Raw genomic sequence first — 18,586 nt, 5'->3', positions numbered from 1 at the left:
TTGGTTCACTCTCCAGGTTGGTTCCAGAAATAGCCTCAGTGCGCTACCTCAGAAGTGCCAGCAACAGCCCCTTTTCAGAGTTCTGAGCCCCAGCTTGGCAGGGCCCCTCCCCTGCCAAGGGGAGGCTCTTGAAGGGCCAGCACCAACATCACGGTGCCCCTTTCCCAGAGGCATAAGAACCAGCCCTCCAGGAATCCTCTTCTGATTCTTCTTGCTCTGCTAACCCCAACTGTTCTCTTTGTTCTCCGGCCCTAGAAGTGGGAACTGCTTCCTGCTGTTATGATTAAATTACTTCAATGTTCCCTTTTTGCTTGTTCAATCCTCTGCCACCTGTTTAATGAATTGCCTATTTTAAATTCTGTTTTCCTGACCAGATCCTGATGGACCCAAAAGCCATTAATAAGGACTGAGATTTTTATTGCAAGTCTGATAAGAAACTACTGCATGGTTTTCTGTTTGTTTAGTATTTATTTATTTGGCTATGTTGAGGCTTAGTTTCTGCACACAGGATTTTCGTTGCATCATGAGGGATCTTTTGTTGCTATGAACTGACTCTCAAGTTGTGGCTCTTGGGCTTAGTTGCTCTGCAGTATGTGGGATCTTAGTTCCCTGTCGGGGATGTGAACTTGCGTCCTCTGCATTGCAAGGCAGGTTCTTAACTACTGGACCACCAGGGAAGTCTCCACTACATGATTTTAAGCCAAGGGTAGATGGATAGATTTGTGAATCTAAAGAGTAATTTTGCAAACAGTTACGTAAACAGAAGGACTGCAGATAGCTACTTAAGTGACAGTAATCTGCACTGAGACCTGGAATCTTGAAGTAACGTGACATGCTTTAGGAATGTCTATTTAATGATCTCTGTTTTCCTAAGAGGGCCATACCCTGTGGGTGTAATCACTCCAGTGCTGAGATGATTTTTGGAGAAGGCAACGGCACCCCACTCCAGTACTCTTGCCTGGAGAATCCCAGGGATGGAGGAGCCTGGTAGGCTGCAGTCCATGGGGTCGCTAAGAGTCAGACATGACTGAGCGACTTTACTTTCACTTTTCACTTTCATGCATTGGAGAAGGAAATGGCAACCCACTCCAGTGTTCTTGCCTGGAGAATCCCAGGGATGGGGGAGCCTGGTGGGCTGCCATCTATGGGGTCACACAGAGTTGGACACGACTGAAATGATGCAGCAGCAGCAGAGATAATTTTCCTTACTCTACTGTTATCTTTACATGAATATTTGCTCCAGGCTTTTGCTGTTGTTAAATACTTTAAAAAATTTATTTATTCATTTATTTATTTTTTGGTTGCACTGGGTCTTTGTTGCTGTGTACAGACTTTCTCTAATTGCAGTGAGCAGGGGCTTCTCATTGTGGGGGCTTCTCTTCTTGCAGAGCACTGGCTCTAGACTCCCAGGCTCAGTAGTTGTGACTCAGGCTTAGTTGCCCCTCGGCACATGGAATCTTCCCAGATCAGGGATCGAACCCGTGTCCCCTGCATTGGTGGGCAGATTCTCAACCACTGGACCACCAGAGAAGTCCTAAATACTTTTTCATTGGCATGAGTTCTTATAAGGTTCTACTAAATAGGGTTATGTGTTCCACAATCATGGCCACTGTAATCTACTAACTCCCTTCATCTGTGAGTGCTGGAAAAGATCAAGGGCAGGAGGAGATGGCAGTGACAGAGAATGAGATGGTTGGATAGCATAACTGAATCAATGGATGTGAATTTGAGCCAACTCCAGGAGACAGTGAAGGACAGGGAAGCCTGGCATGCTGCAGTTCATGGGGTTGCAAACAGTCGGACATGACTTAGCAACTGAACAACAAAATATATAATATACATACATTTTCCCATTATATGTGTGTGTATATATGTGTAATATGTATGTATGGATGTGCACAGATGTATAAAATATATAAAATCCCCCATATGTAAATATACACATATATGTTAATATGTACTATATATATTTAGTACATATATACTTGGAACTCAAGCAAATAAGAGTAAAACAATACTCTCCCTACCTCATAGGTTTATTGATAGAATTAAATGAGAGAGGGGAATTTCTTGGAGGTCCAATGGTTAGGACTCCACACTTCCACTGCTAAGAGTGCAGGTTCAGTTCCTGGTTGGGGAATTAAGATCCTGCAAGCTACAGTGCAGCCAAAAATAAAGAATTAAATGACAAAAATAAAATGTATGGGATGTAGAAATTTAGCAATTAACTTCTAAATAATGTTACAAAATTGCATCTTAATGAGTTGTTGTAATTTGGAGTTATTAACACTTTTTTCTCTTTCTTTTCTTTGGTTCTCTAGAAGGGAGACCAAAACTTGAATGAACACAAAAATGGTATCGAGAGTATAGAATGTGGCAAGTGTGTGCTCAGTGCTCAGTCGTCTCCGACCCCTTTGTGAGGAGCCAGGCAGGCTACAGGCCATGGGATTCTCCAGGCAAGAATACTGGAGTGGGTTGCCATTTCCTCCTCCAGGGGATCTTCCCTACCCAGGGATTGAACCTGAGTCTCCTGTGTCTCCTGCATTGGCAGGCTGATTCTTTACCACTAGGCCACCTGGTAAGCCCAAAATCTGGCATAGGATGAGAAATAGCCAATGCTGTGAAAAATTTGGCATAGGATGAAAAATAGCGAATGGCTTTTATGTTTGATGAGCCTTTTTTTTTAATCTGTTGTAAATAAACAGGTCTATTTTTTCTCCCTGTATCTCTTTTTAAATTATTAAAAAAATATTTTTTTGCCACTGCTGCATGCCATGTGGAATCTTAGTTCGTCAACCAGGGATTGAACCAGCACCTCCTGAAGTGGAAGTGCAGAGTCTTAACCACTGGACAGCCAGGAAAGTCCGCCCCCCTGCCCACTGCCCTCCCCTTCTCCCAGTCCCCCCTTCCCCACTGCCACTTCTCTCTTTAAGAAAAGGTATTACAAGCTAGTTGTTCAATTGATTGGGAATTCGTTACAGTTTTAAAATTCATAATTTTATTGAAAAAGCACATGGAAAATGTATGCATTGATGAGCAAGGGTAGTTTTTTGTTTGTTTTGAAAGTCAGTTTAGAGATGGTTTAGCAGCACGGCTCAGGCTGTTCAATGTAGAATGGGATTTTTCTCACATTTTTTTCTGTGTGGGCTTTTTTTTTTTTTCAGTAAACAAATATAAATCTTTAAAATATATATATATATATATATTTGGCTGCATTGGGTCTTATTTGCAGTACCTGGGTTTTCTCTAGAAGCTCCTTGGCATGTGGGAATCTCAGTTCCCACACTGACCAGGGATCGAACCCCTACCCCTTACATTGGAAGGCGGATTCTTAACCACTGCTGCTGCTGCTGCTAAGTCGCTTCAGTCATGTCTGACTCTGTGCGACCCCATAGACGGCAGCCCACCAGGCTCCCTCGTCCCTGGGATTCTCCAGGCAAGAACACTGGAGTGGGTTGCCATTTCCTTCTCCGATGCTTAAAAGTAAAAAGTGAAAGTGAGGTCGCTCAGTCATGTCTGACTCTTGGCGACCCCATGGACTGCAGCCCACCAGGCTCCTCCGTCCTTGGGATTTTCCAGGCAGAGTACTGGAGTGGGGTGCCATTGCCTTCTCCACTAGACCCAGGGAATTCCTGTGAGACTTGTTCTTAATAGTTGCATTAGTTTGCTTGGACTGTTAACAAAGCCCTACAAGCTAAGCAACTTGAGTAACAAAAATGTATCTATCATCTCATGGTTCTAGAGGCTGGAAGTCCAAAACCAAGGTCCTGGCAGGGTTGGTTCTGGCAGGGTTGGTTCCTGCGAAGGAACTGTGAGGAAGATTCTCTTCCATGTTTTTCTCCTAACTCCTGGCGGCAGGCTGGCTTTCTTGACTTGTTGAAGCATCACCCCGACCTCTGGCTTCATTTTCACATGCTGTTCTCCTCTTCTGCATGTCTATCTCCAAATTCCCTTTATAAGGACACAGTCATGTCAGATTAGCGCCCACCTCAAGGATCTCATTTTAACTTGATTAGATCTGTAAAGACCCTATCTCCAAATAAGGTCACATTCTGAAGTTTATGTCAGGTCTCCAACATACGAATTCGGGGAGGACACAGTTCAACCCATAACCCTTTGTATCCCATAGTTATCCTTTTAAGTTAATAATTTAAATATGGTGTTTTTAAGGGAAAGTTTATAAAAATGAATAGCAGGGCATTAATTACAAATACATTAAATGCATAGGGTGAAAATGCAAGCAGAAATTCTCCCTAGAATTCCCTGGTGATCCAGTGGTTAGGATTCTCACTGCCGAGGGCCCAGGTCAGATCCCTGGTCTGGTAACTATATCCCACATGCCACAACTAAGACCCAGTATGGCCAAATAAATAAAAATAAATATAAAATAAAAACCAAGTGGTCTTCCTGGTAATTTCAAACTTGTCAAAAAATTGTAAAAAATAAAAAAGTAAAGGTTGAAAGAAAGTTAAAAAATAAAGGAGGGGCCCCATGTTGCTGATACCCAAACTCCCAGGAGGGGGTTCTGCTCAGCTGGTGTCTCTGAGCTTAGAGAGTGACCTTGTGGATGCTCTCACTGGTCCTTCTGTCTGGAAGGAGAGTTTGGTGTGATGAGGCCAGCTCTACCAGTAAAGTGTGGGAAACATCTGCAAAATGGATACAGCTCCTGCTGTAGGAAGGAAAGGCATGTGCCAGGGTGAAGAGGTGTTGCTGGGATGAAGTTCACAGGAAACTTTTTCCTCCTCCAGCCTAGCAGCCTCCCTCTAGGCTTGCAGAGTGTAACACTGAAACAGCTGGCAAAGCAGCAGTGTAGTTTTGCAGTGAATCACAAAGGAGAGCACAGATGCTTGAGTTTGGAGCTGAGAAACAGTATTTTTTTTTTTTTTAATGAATTTGACTGCACCAGGTCTTAGTTGAGACACTCAGGATCTTTGTTGGCAGCATGCAGGATCTTTACTTATGGCATGAAAACTCTTAGTTGTGGCATGTGGGATTTAGTTCCCTGGCCAAAGATTGAACCCAGGCCCCCTGCATTGGGAATATGGAGTCTTAGCCACTGGACCAGGAAAGTTCAGAAATGCCATGTCTTAATAACTGGTGCACTTGCTTTGCTCCTGTCTGTTACACAGAACATTTGTTACAGAAACATGTTACCTCTTCTTGAAGTTCCCTGTTCACTTCCAGGAGTTAACACCTACTTTTCAAATCTTACGGAGGTTATCACTCTCTCAAGGAAGCCTTCTTTGATTTCCCTGATGAGATCAAATTACTCTAATAGGTTCTGTTAGCTTTTATGTTGCATTGTCACAGTTACAAATTTACATTTTTTGCTTTGAGGATTAACGCCTACTACTCTGTAAGGGGACCATCCCCGCCTCTCCCTCCCCTTGATTTGTTTTTCTTAAACTTGTGTCCCTAACACAATACCTCTAACATATCTGACTCAATAAATATTTTTTGAATGAAATGAGAAGTACAGTGTAAAGATAAATAGCCACAGGGGAGTCGGAGTCGACACCATGCCTGAATAGGGAATTTTTCTGAATTATCTGCTTCCAGCAGTATCTCTATTCTGGATGTTTCCAGTAAGTTTTCCTTCTGCCTCTGACCCTCAGTATCTCAGTTTCTATCCCCTGATACAACCACTACTTGTGTTGTCATTCTGAGATGCCCCGAGTGTACATTCAATCAAAATATATTATGTATTCTCATAGACAGAAGTGCTTCCTTCTTGTTAACAACTGTTTCACTGTAGGAAAGTACCATAGTTTAATCAGTTCATCTTTTCTTCAAAGACATTAAGGTTATTTCCCATCTTTTGCTTCTGCAAATTGCTACTGCCATGAATAACTTTGTGCATAACATTTCTGTGCATATGTGCAGTTGTATAAATATGCCCCGAAACTCCATCTTTTACTTTGGTTCAGGGTAAAGAGATGGTGCAGAGATGGCAGCAAGGATCTGGGTGTTGTTTTTTGCCCAAGCCACACAACATGAGATATCTTAGTTCCCCAAGCAGTGATTGAACCCTCGCCCCACGCACTGGAAGCACTGCATCTTAACTGCTGGACTGCTAGGGAAGTCCCTAGAATCTGGCTTAGATGCTCAGAAAGTACCAAAAAGGTGGATCTAGTCCCAGTGTACAGCTAGAGTTTGGGGGCCACTTGGAAACTGAATTGCTCCAACCGAGCATCAAAGACAGTGATGCATTAACTACATTCTCTTAGATTTCTTTACTGCGTTCTTTCATAATATGACAATTGCTTGTTTGCTGTCAACTGTACTAGATCATAAACTAGTCTACTGGAAAGTAGTGAACAAGACAGATGAATGACTTTGCTTTCCAATGTTTTTTTTTTTTGGCCTCTTGCTGTGGGGCAAGTGGGATATTAGTTCCCCCCATGAGGGGTCTAACCTGAGCCCTGCATTGGAAGGGCAGTCTTAACCACTGGACTGCCAGGGAAGTTCCTCCAAGGCATTGTTCTTATGGAACTGTTTTTATTATTGTTATCTTTATAGGTGTGTGTATGCAGTAAATGAAATAACAGAAGTGATCAGCAAAGTATTTAACCTTCAATTTAAAATGCCTGGACTTCCCTGGTGGCTCAGACAGTAAAGAATCTGCCTGCAATGCAGGAGACCTGGGTTCAATCCCTGGGTGGGGAAGGTCTCCTGAAGAAGGGACCGACTACCCACTCCAGTATTCTTGCCTGGAGAATTTCATGAACAGAGGAGCCTCGCAGGCTACAGTCCATGGGGGTCGCAAAGAGACTGACACGACTGAGCCACTAACATACTTTAAAATATTTATATGTACACATATATAATACACAGGAATTGATGCTTTTGAACTGTGGTGTTTGAGAAGACTCTTGAGCATCCCTTGGACTGCAAGGAGATCAAACTAGTCCATTCTAAAGGAAATCAGTCCTGAATATTCATTGAAGGACTGACGCTCAAGCTGCGATACTCCAATACTTTGGGCACCTGACAAACTGACTCATTAGAAAAGACCCTGATGCTGGGAAAGATTGAAGGAAGGAGGAGAAGGGGACGACAGAGGACGAGATGGTTGGATGGCATCACTGATGGGATGGACATGAGTTTGAACAAGCTCCGGGAGTTGGTGATGGACAGGGAAGCCTGGCCTGTGTCCACGGGGTTGCAAAGAGTGGGACACGACTGAGCGACTGAACTGAACAATACATATTTATGTATATAGACACTACGTTGGAAGACTCTATTCTTGCCGTAATTTTTTTCCCCCTCTCCCCTAGCCCCATACTGTCTCTAGAAGAGCTCACGCTTTTACCTCGAAGTTAACCATACCACTAAATTTGCTTTGAGCACAAGGCGAGTTCGACGCGCCACCGGTAGGGGGCAAGAATCACCCAGCGTGCCCATTACCTAAGCAACGGGTTCAAACAGCATTCTCAGGATGACTTTACAAAAGGGTTACCAAGTTAATTTGTTTATTCTGGGCCAGGTCATTTAGTAGTAGTACCAGTAACAATAATCATAACGGAGAATACAAAAATAAGGAAGAGAGAGGAGGTAGCAACAGACCTGCAGCAATCATTAATTGAGAGCAACAGTTTGTTCAGGTTAGTGGGTGTGCGCGAGAAAAAGAGAAAGAGGGGCTAACCGCGCTCTCACTCCTTAGGATCTGATTATGGTAATGAAACAGACGAGGGGCTCCAGTTACTTGCGGTTTCACATTAAATAAAGTGCTTTGAGCAAGCCTAAGAAGTAATAAGTAGGCGAATATTTTTTTCTAGAATTCATTAAGGTAACAAGCGTTTCAAAGTGATAGAGACACTACTAGATAACTTCCTGGGCCAAAGCCACACACCAAAAACGTTTTGAAAACAGCTTCAGGCCCCTCCTAGGGACTTTGAAAGCAGGTGTGGCACGCATGCGCCCGGCCCACCAGCTGACCTCCTCGTGGCAAGTCAAAGCACCGACCTTCTTCCCGACAGCCCGCGGGGGAGAAAGGGCGGAGGAACGGAACTCTCGCGAGGTCTTTCGAGCGCCGGCGGAAGCAGTAGACACGTGACTCTCCTAGGCGGCCTTCGCCTTCCCCCCCTCCCCCTTTTCGGAAACCCGGCCCCCTCACCCCTCGCCCACCCGGGAGCCGCGGTAATGGACCGTTTGGGTTCCGGAATTCCCTTGGATCCAACCACTGGTACCCGGTCGGCGGGAGCGACGGAGTTCGTGCTTGGCGGCGAAGGCAGGGGGCAGTCATGGGGGGATGGAAATCATCTTCCTTCACCTAGGACGGAGGCGGGGCGGAGAGGAGTGCTAGGGAGTAGGGTGTTGGGGGGGGGGGGGGAGGGAGGAAGTCACGTGGGTCGCGCGGCGCGCGCTGCGTGCGCGCGGCGCCTCATCCGTCGCCCCACCCCCTCCCCGTGGGGTGGGGGGGTTGGGGGAGGGGCGTCAAGATGGCGGCGGGGAGGTAGGCAGAGCCGGACGCCGCTGCTGCCGCCGCCACCGCCGCCTCCGCTCCCGTCGCCTCTGGTTCTTCAAGCTGTCGTCACCTGAGAGAATCTGTTCCTGTGTCGGATCCGGCGGGGAAAGTAAGTCCACCCCTTATCCGTTTTCTGCCTCCACACTCCTTCTCCCGGACAGCCTCCCACTCCCACCCTCTTCAGGGGGCCGTGCGGGGCCGGGCTCGGGGTGGGGGGGGGAGGCCGCCACCTCACCCTGGTTTGGGGCCTCCCTCGCCGCCCCCTCCGCTGCGCGCCCCGGGGTCTTCGGGGGCACGGTCCCGGCGGCGGCCCCGCCGCGCTCGCTTCCTCCGCCCGTCAGCGCCGGGCCCTGCGGTCGCCGCGCGTGGGGCTCTCGGGCCCCGAGGGCGCGCTGTCCGGGGTTGGAGACACCTCGTTTAAGCGAGGAGTCAGCGTCTGCGGACGCCGGCTCCGGCTCTGCTTGGGTCGCCCCCTTTGGTTCCGCGGCTAGACCAGGGTCTGTGAGGTCCCGGGACCCGCAGAAAAGTGAGCTCCGCAGTCCTTCAAAAGTCCTCATACCCAGGCATTGCTCCGGTTCAGGGCGAGAGTGCGGGGAGCGACGGGACACCGCACCTACAATTTGCTGGTCACCTCGCTGTCGGGGTGGTGGGGACGGTACGTGGGACACGTGGGGCCACCTTCACGCTTCAGCCAGTGATGAGGTTAATTTTGCCCCAAGCTGGCTCGCCCGCCTCCTAGACGCTAAGCAGGCATCTGTGGAGGGGCAAGTCGGTTGGGGATTTGCTTACTTTGAGAGTGTTTGGCGTAACGAGCATCTAAAGTTCCCCAAACCAGTGTATGCTGGTGGTTTCCCAGTAGTGGTTTGAAGTCGGTTTAACCGCTGAGGAGATTTGGATGTTCCTGAACCCTTGTGATTGTTTCTTTCCTGACCCTGGCATCCAGCTCCTCCCCTTTCCACCCCGGCTTTGTGCTTCTGTTTGGTTAATGTTTGCGGACCACTAACTTGATCCTCGCACAGAGAAGCTCTTTTTTATGTGCGTGCTCGGTTTACTGTGGGAGGCTTTTGTTTTGGGGAGTCGCTGGTTGAGAAACGTGGGAAAAGAACGGGAGAGAAAATGAGAGTCAAAGAAAGCAACGTTTTTATCCATTGAATTGCGCAGCCAATTGTAACTGCACCCGGAAGTTTGTACTGAACACGTGTTGATGAGAGAAGGTTAAAAGCTGGGTCCCCTTTGGCCTTTGAAGTTGATTATTAGCAGTTTATGTTGTTAAATATTTCATATTCTCAATGTAACCAGAATTAGAGACGGAATGGGGTTCTAAAGTGTCGGCCAAGGAGGGCCCAGAAAGCTGTCAAATCCTTAGTTGCTCTCTATCGCTATTCCTCCTAACAGTTGCAGTCACTTAAACTAGCTAACAGTGCGAAGGGATCCCATATTTTCCCGGTTATTTACGGCAGTCAGAACTGATTTTTGTACGCAATGGGGAAAGCCTTCATCACTGCACAAAGGATAGTCTGTACAGAATTTCTAGGGTAAAATGTAGAATTTACTGCTGGTAGGACATTAGTTTTGCAAGCAAGGGGACATTTTATTTTCATGTTTAAAGAAGTTTCCAGTGTTTACCTTACCAGAGAAGACATCTTTACTGTTTTCCTCTGGCTTCTGCTTTTTATCTCCCAGTCTATTTCCCTTCTAAATTTATTCCTTACAGTTCTTCAGAAATTTAAGTAAGTTTTACTTCAGTTGCTGGATAAGTGTTAAAAAGGGAGGTTTAGTGAGTGACTTATAGTTGATAAATTCATTCATCCAGTCATTCGTCCATTGAGTGCTTTTATGTTTCAGGCAGTTTTACAAGTTTTAAGGGCGTTACTGAGATTACCGTTTAAAATGTGCAGTATGGAGATTTTTAAAGTCGTCCTCGTGCCGCGCCCCGCCCCCCCCCCCCCCAACCCGCGAAGACTTTAGGTACAGATAACATTTTGGCCTTTCTTAGTCTCTAAATTGAGCTTTGATTTGAGATTTGCTGACCTGCCTGTGAAGTAAGAAAGCAGGCAGGTCTGAGGGCTGGTCTTCACAAGTTACCTGACTTTTCAGGTAACTTGAGGCTCTGTGGGTTTTTGAACATTGGAGTAAAGAAAGATACTTTCTGAGAGGAATTGTTTTCCGTTAAATACCCAATTAGTAACGAAAATGATGTAATCCTTAAGTTTTTGCAGTTGTTTTTTTTTTTTTTATGCTAATTGACAGATCCACTTTGATGTGGCTGAACTGAGTATTAAGGACAGCCTTGGGATACCACTGAAATTTTCTGTAGATGGAAAGGATAGGCTCTTGAAGAGCAGGAACTCTCTTATGAACAAAAAATATATATATGGTACAAAACCCATCAAATTAATTTGCTTATTTACTTCTTAGCAGACAGTATGTAGCATAGAGCAGTGATTTTCAAACCTTTTTACTGTATTCCATAGTAAGAAATGTGTTTTATATTGTGAACTAGCACATTAATACATGTGTAGAACTGAGTTTTATATAATAACGTTTACCTTTTACTGTGTGCTGCACTAATTCTGTTCTGTATTTAACATAGTTGAATAGTCTGTATTTGAAACATTTAAAAAATACCGGTCATAACGTAAATTATTTGACAACTCATTGTGTTGTGACTAGCAGTTTGAAACATACTGGTATGGGATTCAAAGCACAGGATCTGGGAGGTGTGGTATCAGCCGTCCTAGGTTTGTAACTCTGCTCCAAGCTTGCTTTGTTGTTAACTTGTTACGGTTCATCTCTCTAAGCCTCAGTATCTCATCTCCCACAAGGGGATAACAGGTAATTTTTACTTACGGATTATTTTGAGAGTTAAGAGAAAAAAAGTCCAACCATCCAGTGAATGTTGGGAAGACTAGCCATCTGATTTCCATGTTGTGATCGAGAATGTAGTTTCACCCTCCTACCCCGTTCTTTCTCATGGTGCTTTTTCAAAACATTTTTGGAACTTGTATATAATCTGCACATTCCTTTGTGATTCCATTCTTTCTATAGATTTTGCAGTAAGAGTGAGGGGAGGGGCATGTCAATGAGCAATTGCTGCTTGGGGAAGTAGATGTTAAAAAACACAGATTATACCCTTTTAGGTAAAGAAAATTTTCTTTAGCAAACTTGTTTATATCTACGTTCCCTTCTACCTAATAGTCTTAAGGAACCAGTGCCCGGTAGACACTTAATGAATACTTGTTGATGGACTTACCAGTTAAATTCAAAGTGGATCATTATCCTTCAGATTCTTAAGCTAAATGTCAGTCATCAGATATCTGGGCTGGGTAAAAACAAAAGTTGGGTCAAAAATCAGACATGCTTAGCACTACTAAATAATGAGAAAAATCTTTTTCAGGCAAAGATTTTTTTTTTTTTGAGGATAGTTGCTTTACAGAATTATGTTGGCTTTTGCCATATATCCGTGGAGTCACAAGAGACACAACTGAGCGACAAACACACTGCCATATAGCAACATGAATCAGCCACAAGTATACGTATGGCCCCTCCCTAAGATAATTTTTTTAAAAGATACTTCTTAAAAATGATACTGTGTGTACACATCTGAAGATGTCTGCCACTTTCCTCTAGATAGGCTGGTTAACTGGACAAATTGAAAGTATGACCTGAGTAAAAAAGAGCTAGTATTTTATAGAGCTAATATGAAAGTTAATTATTGAATTAAATTGCGAACAGGTAAAGTTTATATTCTGGAAATAAGGTGTTGCATCAGCAATTTGAAGAAAAGCATTTTTTGAACTTTGAAGTAATGTTTATCAGTATGATAGTTAATAGCTAGAATGGCAACCCACTCCAGTGTTCTTGCCTAGAGAATGTCAGGGATGGGGGAGCCTGGTGGGCTGCTGTATGTGGGGTCGCACAGAGTCAGACACCACTGAAGCGACTTAGCAGCAGTTAATATTTATCCCAAGTAGTATAACATTTAATTATTGGAGGAGGAAATGGCAACCCACTCCAGTGTTCTTGCCTGGAGAATCCCAGGGATGGCGGGGCCTGGTGGGCTTCCGTCTATGGGGTTGCACAGAGTCGGACACGACTGAAGTGACTTAGCAGCAGCAGCAGCAGCATAACATTTAATCAACACAGTAATCCTATAAAGTAGGTTCTCTTTTTATTCCCATGTGAAGATGAGAAAACTGAGTCGTTATTACTTGACTTTCTCATACTGCTGTCAGTATTCTAAGCCATGTGTTCTGTTTGACTCCCACTTCAACCTCTGTGGTGTGCTGCTGCCACTGCAGATACATCCCTTGTGTCTTTCCAGAGTTGTGAAAATCTGCTTTGGTCTCAACAAGAGGAACCTTGTCTTTGTTGATAGGTTTCAGTGTTGGTATTCTCTGTGGGAACTGTATCCTTTCATTCTTCTGATTGGCTCTTGTTTCTCAGGATTCTTTTCCTGCCAAGGATATTTCTTAGTTTCTCTTTACTACTGTTTTATTTATTATTTGTTATTTATCATTGATATTTTGATAGATGTACTTTTGAACAGGTGATATTTTTGAAAGTATTTATGATAAAATAGAACCTTTTTGTTGTTCATTGTTTGAAATAGAATCACTCTATGGTTAGTAACTTTTAGGTTTGTTAGGTTCAGTTCAGTCGCTCAGTAGTGTCCGACTCTCTGCAACCCCATGGACTGCAGCACACCAGGCCTCCCTGTCCATCACCAACTCCCGGAGTTTACTCAGACTCATGTCCGTTGAGTCTGTGATGCCATCCAGCCATCTCATCCTCTGTCATCCCCTTCTCCCGCCTTCAATCTTTCCCAGGGTCAGGGTCTTTTCAGATGAGTCAGTTCTTCACATCAGGTGGCTAAAGTATTTGTTAGGTTGCTGCTGCAAAGTCACTACAGTTGTGTCCGACTCTGTGCGACCCCATAGACGGAAGCCCACCAGGCTCCCCCATCCCTGAGATTCTCCAGGCAAGAACACTGGAGTGGGTTGCCATTTCCTCCTCCAATGGGTGAAAGTGAAAAGTGAAAGTGAAGCCGCTCAGTGATGTCCGACTCTTAGCAACCCCAGGGACTGCAGCCTACCAGGCTCCTCCGTCCACGGGATTTTCCAGGCAAGAGTACTGGAGTGGGGTGCCATTGCCTTCTCCGTTGTTAGGTTGCTACTACATGTTAAATGTCACCTGAGGTCTGTGAAATCTTTGTAGACACTGTAACAGTTCTTTTGCACATAATGGTATTTGTGTTTACATTATATACTTTCAAAATGAGAATGTTGTTTTCCCTCTCAGGAATATATCTTACTTGTTTGTAAAATGTGGAGAAGGTTGCATAATATAACCTTTTAGGGGCTCTGTTAGCTTGAGCACTGAAATTCTGTGAGTCTGTAATAGTTTCAGAATAGGAATATGATTAAATATTAAGGGTTTTTGCTTAATAAAGTTAGACACTGGTATAGATGTTTTCTCTATATCCCCTTCCCTGCTTCTCATTGCAAAAAAAAGTACAAATAGGAAATTTTTGCCCAATTGGCTTGAGAGAAAGGCTCTAGGTTTTATTTGTATATAAGATGTGTATAAAATTAAAATCTTTTTCACTAATAGTTTGTGAAAGACAATGTCTCTTATGGTATTGTCACCGCCTGGTCACTCCTCAGATCAGAGGGTCTCAAATTGTGATTCCTATGAACTTTGAAGAGATCACTGATAATGTTACTTACAAGTGTTGCTGTTATCTCTTGTATGAATGCCAACAAGTTTGTTCCCCAAATTCCTCTCTTCTGTAATATTTTTGTACTTTTAATTGTAGTTGTTCAGAAAATATATTTCAAAAAGCTCATGAATTCAGTAACACTTAAATGATTTTTTGTTGAAATAAATTAATGATATTTGTGTACTTTTGAGTATAATTAGGTCAATGGTCATAGTGAAGTATTTTATAATTGAAAATGTATTTTTTTTAAGCATTAATTTAGCACTCTTGGTACATGTGTACCATGTACTAGAATAGTAATTTGTAAAGTATGGTCAACTATTATTTATTACTTCCTTATTAGAATAGTTTGTCAATTTTATATTAAATCCATGTTGGGATATTTCTCCTTCTTGTCTCCTCTGGCATCTGGTTCTTTCATACTATTTCCATCTTGCTGTGTAATATCAACACTCCCCATTCCAGTTCAGACAGGCATTTATTCTGAAGTTAAGTATTGAAACTTCACACCAACATTGACTTCTTTATCTACTGATTGGAAAGAGATGGCATGACTTTGGGAGTTAGAGAAGTCTAGCTCTAGGTGTGGCCTTGGGTGGGTAATTTAAGCTTTTTGAGCCTCAGTTTCATGTCTAGGATTGTAGTACCTATCTTGCTAAGGGTTGTCATGGACTAGTGATGTACATGAAGAGCTAAATATGCCGCAAGGCTTGTGAAAAATAGTGAAAGTCGATCAGTTGTGTCCTACTCTCTGCAACCCCATGGACTATACAGTCCATAGAATTTTCCAGGCCACAATACTGGAGGGGTAGCGTTTACTTTATCCAAGGTAGCTGCCCAACCCAGGGATCAAACCCAGATCTCCCACATTGCAGGTTGATTCTTTACCAGCTGAGCCACCAGGGAAGCCCAAGAATACTGGAGTGGGCTTCAGTATTCTTCTCCAGCAGATCTTCCCAACCCAGGAATTGAACCGGGGCCTCCTGCATTGCAGTCTGATTCTTTACCAACTGAACTTTTAGGGAAGCTCAAAAGACACTTAATCACTGTCAGTTCCCTTCCTCCTGTCTGCTCAGAATGCTTTCTTCCTTAGACTTCTTTTCATTTCTCTGAAAAATTTTGGGGAGATTTTCTTTGGGCTCTCTTCTTTTTTAAACAGCAGGTCTCCCCTTAGTTTGTTTCTCAATGTCTGTGGTTTCCACCTGAAACTCGTTCATATTTCCTTTAGAACATCTTTCTAAATGATGTACAGATGACATAGACTTATCTAGTAGAGAATTTCTCTGTTAAAATGTCCTGATTTCATCTAGAAGAGTAGTTGTTGTATGTTGGGAAGTCGTGGTATTCTTGGCTAACAACGTTTTTGTTTTTTTTTTTTGGTAGGACATAATGAAACATTTCATTCTATTGCACAGTCTGAAAACAAGTGGACTAACTGAAATTAGAATGTTATTTATGTAACATGAAATTAGTTCTCTGAGAAAAACCAAGCAGTCAGATTACCCATAAGTATGTTTGTATGTATAAATTGGTTATTTCAGATAAATTAATGAGAAAAGTTAAAATTGAGAAAGCTCTGTTAATCTTTATGTTTCCTTACAAAATAGATAAAAATCCATCTTAGTGGTAGAATACTTTGATCTGGCTTGGGAAACTCCAACTGAAGATGTGTCTGCGTACTCGAAATAGGCATTCCTCCACTCCCCCGCCGCCGAACTCCATGTATCTTAAGGTCTCCTGGGCTCAACCTCCCCCTCACCCCATTTTCTCATGGCTTAATTCTAATCCTCTACCAACTTATACTCTATGTGTATTTCATGTTCCCTCTTTCATTTTGAGCTTTTATTTAAACTTACAGATTCTCCTTTGTAAATATCGTGGAATCCATTCCCCCTTCTTTATCTCTGTACTCTGCTGTTAACACCGTATCATCTTTTTCCTGGTCTGCTGTAGCAGTTTCCTAAGATGTCTCCCTGCTTTGGTCTTACTCTACCCATTCTCAGTTTGCTTCCACACCGCTATGGAGTAATTTTTCTAAGCCACAGATCTGACTACATCATGCGATTCTCTATCTGAAAACCCTTTAGTAACTGCTGTTGCCCTTAAGATTAAATGTGCTCCTAGCATAGTGAACAGGCTGTAGTGATCATTTCCTGTCTCTTTCCATAACCTTTGCAAACCTCATATTTCTGTTCTGAGCTTCCATACCCACGGTGAAGATGGTGAATTACTGTAGCCATCTTTTCTGGAGTGCCGGTATCTTTGTGCTGCCATGAGTTTGAATGCACTATCCAGAAGATCCTTGTCTGCCTGGCGATTTCTTACCTGGGACTTGCTTGCATTGTAATCTTTGTAACCTCTCTCTCCAGGTTAATTCACCATTTCCTTCTCTGTTCCCACAGCATTTTGTAGACATAGACTCTTGCTGTGATTTACATACTTCTTTGTCCATTCCACCTTTTTTTTTTTTTTTTTTTAATCATCCACTTTATTTTTGAATTACATAGTTTGGCTTTTCTTTTTAAAAAATATTTTATTTATTTGGTTGTGAACTCTTCATTGTGGTATGTGGGATCTAGTTCCCTGACTAGGGATTGAACCTGGGCCCCTTGCACTGGGAGTGCAGAGTCTTAGCCACTGGACCACCAGGGAAGTCCCTTGTCCTTTCCATCTTAATGTGAATTTCTTTGGATAAGAGACTATTTTCATCTGTTTTTGTCTGCTATGTAGAAGATTTTTCATAAATATTGAATGAATGGATTTGGTAGAAAATATTGGTTTATATTTAGAAGAGCGTTAGTTGTCATCCTAAGTTTTTTATGTTAATATTTAATATTTTGTTCTAAAGATGGTGGAACCAGGGCAAGATTTACTGCTTGCTGCTTTGAGCGAGAGTGGAATTAGTCCAAATGACCTCTTTGATATTGATGGTGGAGATGTGGGGCTTGCAACTCCAACACCTACCCCTCCCATACAGCAGGTAAGAGTTTTCCAAAGCATCTGTAAAAAATGAATTTTTTCTTAGTTTTATTTTCTCTTATAGAAATAGGTATTAATAAGTTAATTTTAAATATGCATGTGAACATTATTTTTATGTTGAGTGTTAGTGTTCATTCACAAGGTGGAAAATAACTTGTAGTGCAAATCAAGATGTTTTCTGCTTTGATATGTGGTGATATAAAAGCAAGAGATGAATTGCTTAGAGTTATTATGGGAGGACCACTAATCTCAATACTTGTCTTTGTACTTTATAGGAACACTTTTCTGAGAGTTCAAACATTTTTAATTTTTTGTGTAGGTTTCATGATACACATTCTCTGAAACAAAAATAAGATTCTGGTGTTAGTGTAGTTTAATGAAGATATTATGCTTGCAAATATTGTTATTTTGTACCTGGTATCAGTGGTTTTACATTCCATTTGAATGTAAAGCTTGGATTTTTTTTTTTTTTAATTTTAATGAAATAAATATATCTCTTGTTCTTGAAACAGAATTCACTGCCATCATTTGTTTCTTTCTCTGATGTTTTCTCTCCAGTCAGTGCCACTTAGTGCATTAGAACTAGGTTTGGAGACTGAAGCAGCAGTTCCTGTTAAACAAGAACCAGAGACGGTACCTACTCCGGCACTTTTAAATGTTAGGGTAAGAATTATTTGGATTTGGTGTTGCTATGAAAATAGTTTAGGATTATAGTCATAAAATAACCTTTATTATAAAATAGTTTATTTTACTAGTTCTGCTTTTTGCTACTTTCCCAATATTTTACTCTCACCTACTTTCACAACTGAGGACTGAACTGAATTTTATAAAACATTTCTTTGACTCTTCTGTTAGTTATGTTGATCAAAAGATAGGAAAAAACCATTTTTTTAGTTTATTTATTGAAAATGATCAAGAATTCATGAAGTAAAGATGAACTACACATTATCCCATTACATTTTTCATTTTAATCAGTTTGGTCCATTGGCACATATAATAATTACTATGCTTTAAATGTAGAGTTCCTCATCTTGCTTTAAACATAGCAGTTTTGTTGTTGGCAGCTATGCCTTATGGGGTCTCAGCTTCCCCTATCAAGAATTGAACCCTGGCCCTGGCAATGAAAGCCTGGAATCCTAACCACCAGGGCATCAGGGAACTCCCTAAACATAGAAATTACTTATTTAAGAGCCCTAGTGGTATAAATTATTAGATAAACTGTTAGGTTAAAATTTGATGACTTTGTGATAAAGTATTATTGAAAATTACATTTAAAATTGATAAATTGTAATCTAGAAGATTCTTGTTAGAGAAGCCATGGAGAAATAACAGATACTTTGAAGGGGGCAGAAAGTAGAAATAGATTTAAATTTATAAAAATATCTTAGTTGTACTTTAGTTGTAGAAGTCATAGACAT

General features: G+C 42.4%; 1 protein-coding gene across 2 annotated transcripts in view; it reads left to right on the top strand.

Annotated features, from left to right (window-relative positions):
- Window positions 1–8,387: 8,387 nt before the first annotated feature.
- Window positions 8,388–18,586, top strand: part of SBNO1 (strawberry notch homolog 1) — a 52,222-nt gene continuing 42,023 nt past the window's right edge. For both annotated transcript variants that reach the window (XM_044930269.2, XM_044930268.2), the window contains exons 1-3: window positions 8,388–8,576; window positions 17,038–17,169; window positions 17,727–17,831. In XM_044930269.2, the coding sequence (XP_044786204.1) occupies window positions 17,038–17,169; window positions 17,727–17,831 (237 nt within the window). In that variant the 5' untranslated portion in view covers window positions 8,388–8,576. The remainder of the gene's footprint in view (window positions 8,577–17,037; window positions 17,170–17,726; window positions 17,832–18,586) is intronic.

This window comes from Bubalus bubalis, chromosome 17 (assembly GCF_019923935.1).
Source record: "Bubalus bubalis isolate 160015118507 breed Murrah chromosome 17, NDDB_SH_1, whole genome shotgun sequence".
NCBI classification, from domain to species: Eukaryota; Metazoa; Chordata; class Mammalia; order Artiodactyla; family Bovidae; genus Bubalus; species Bubalus bubalis.
Note: the sequence above shows the minus strand (reverse complement) of the source record. Positions and strands in the feature narration are given on the sequence as shown.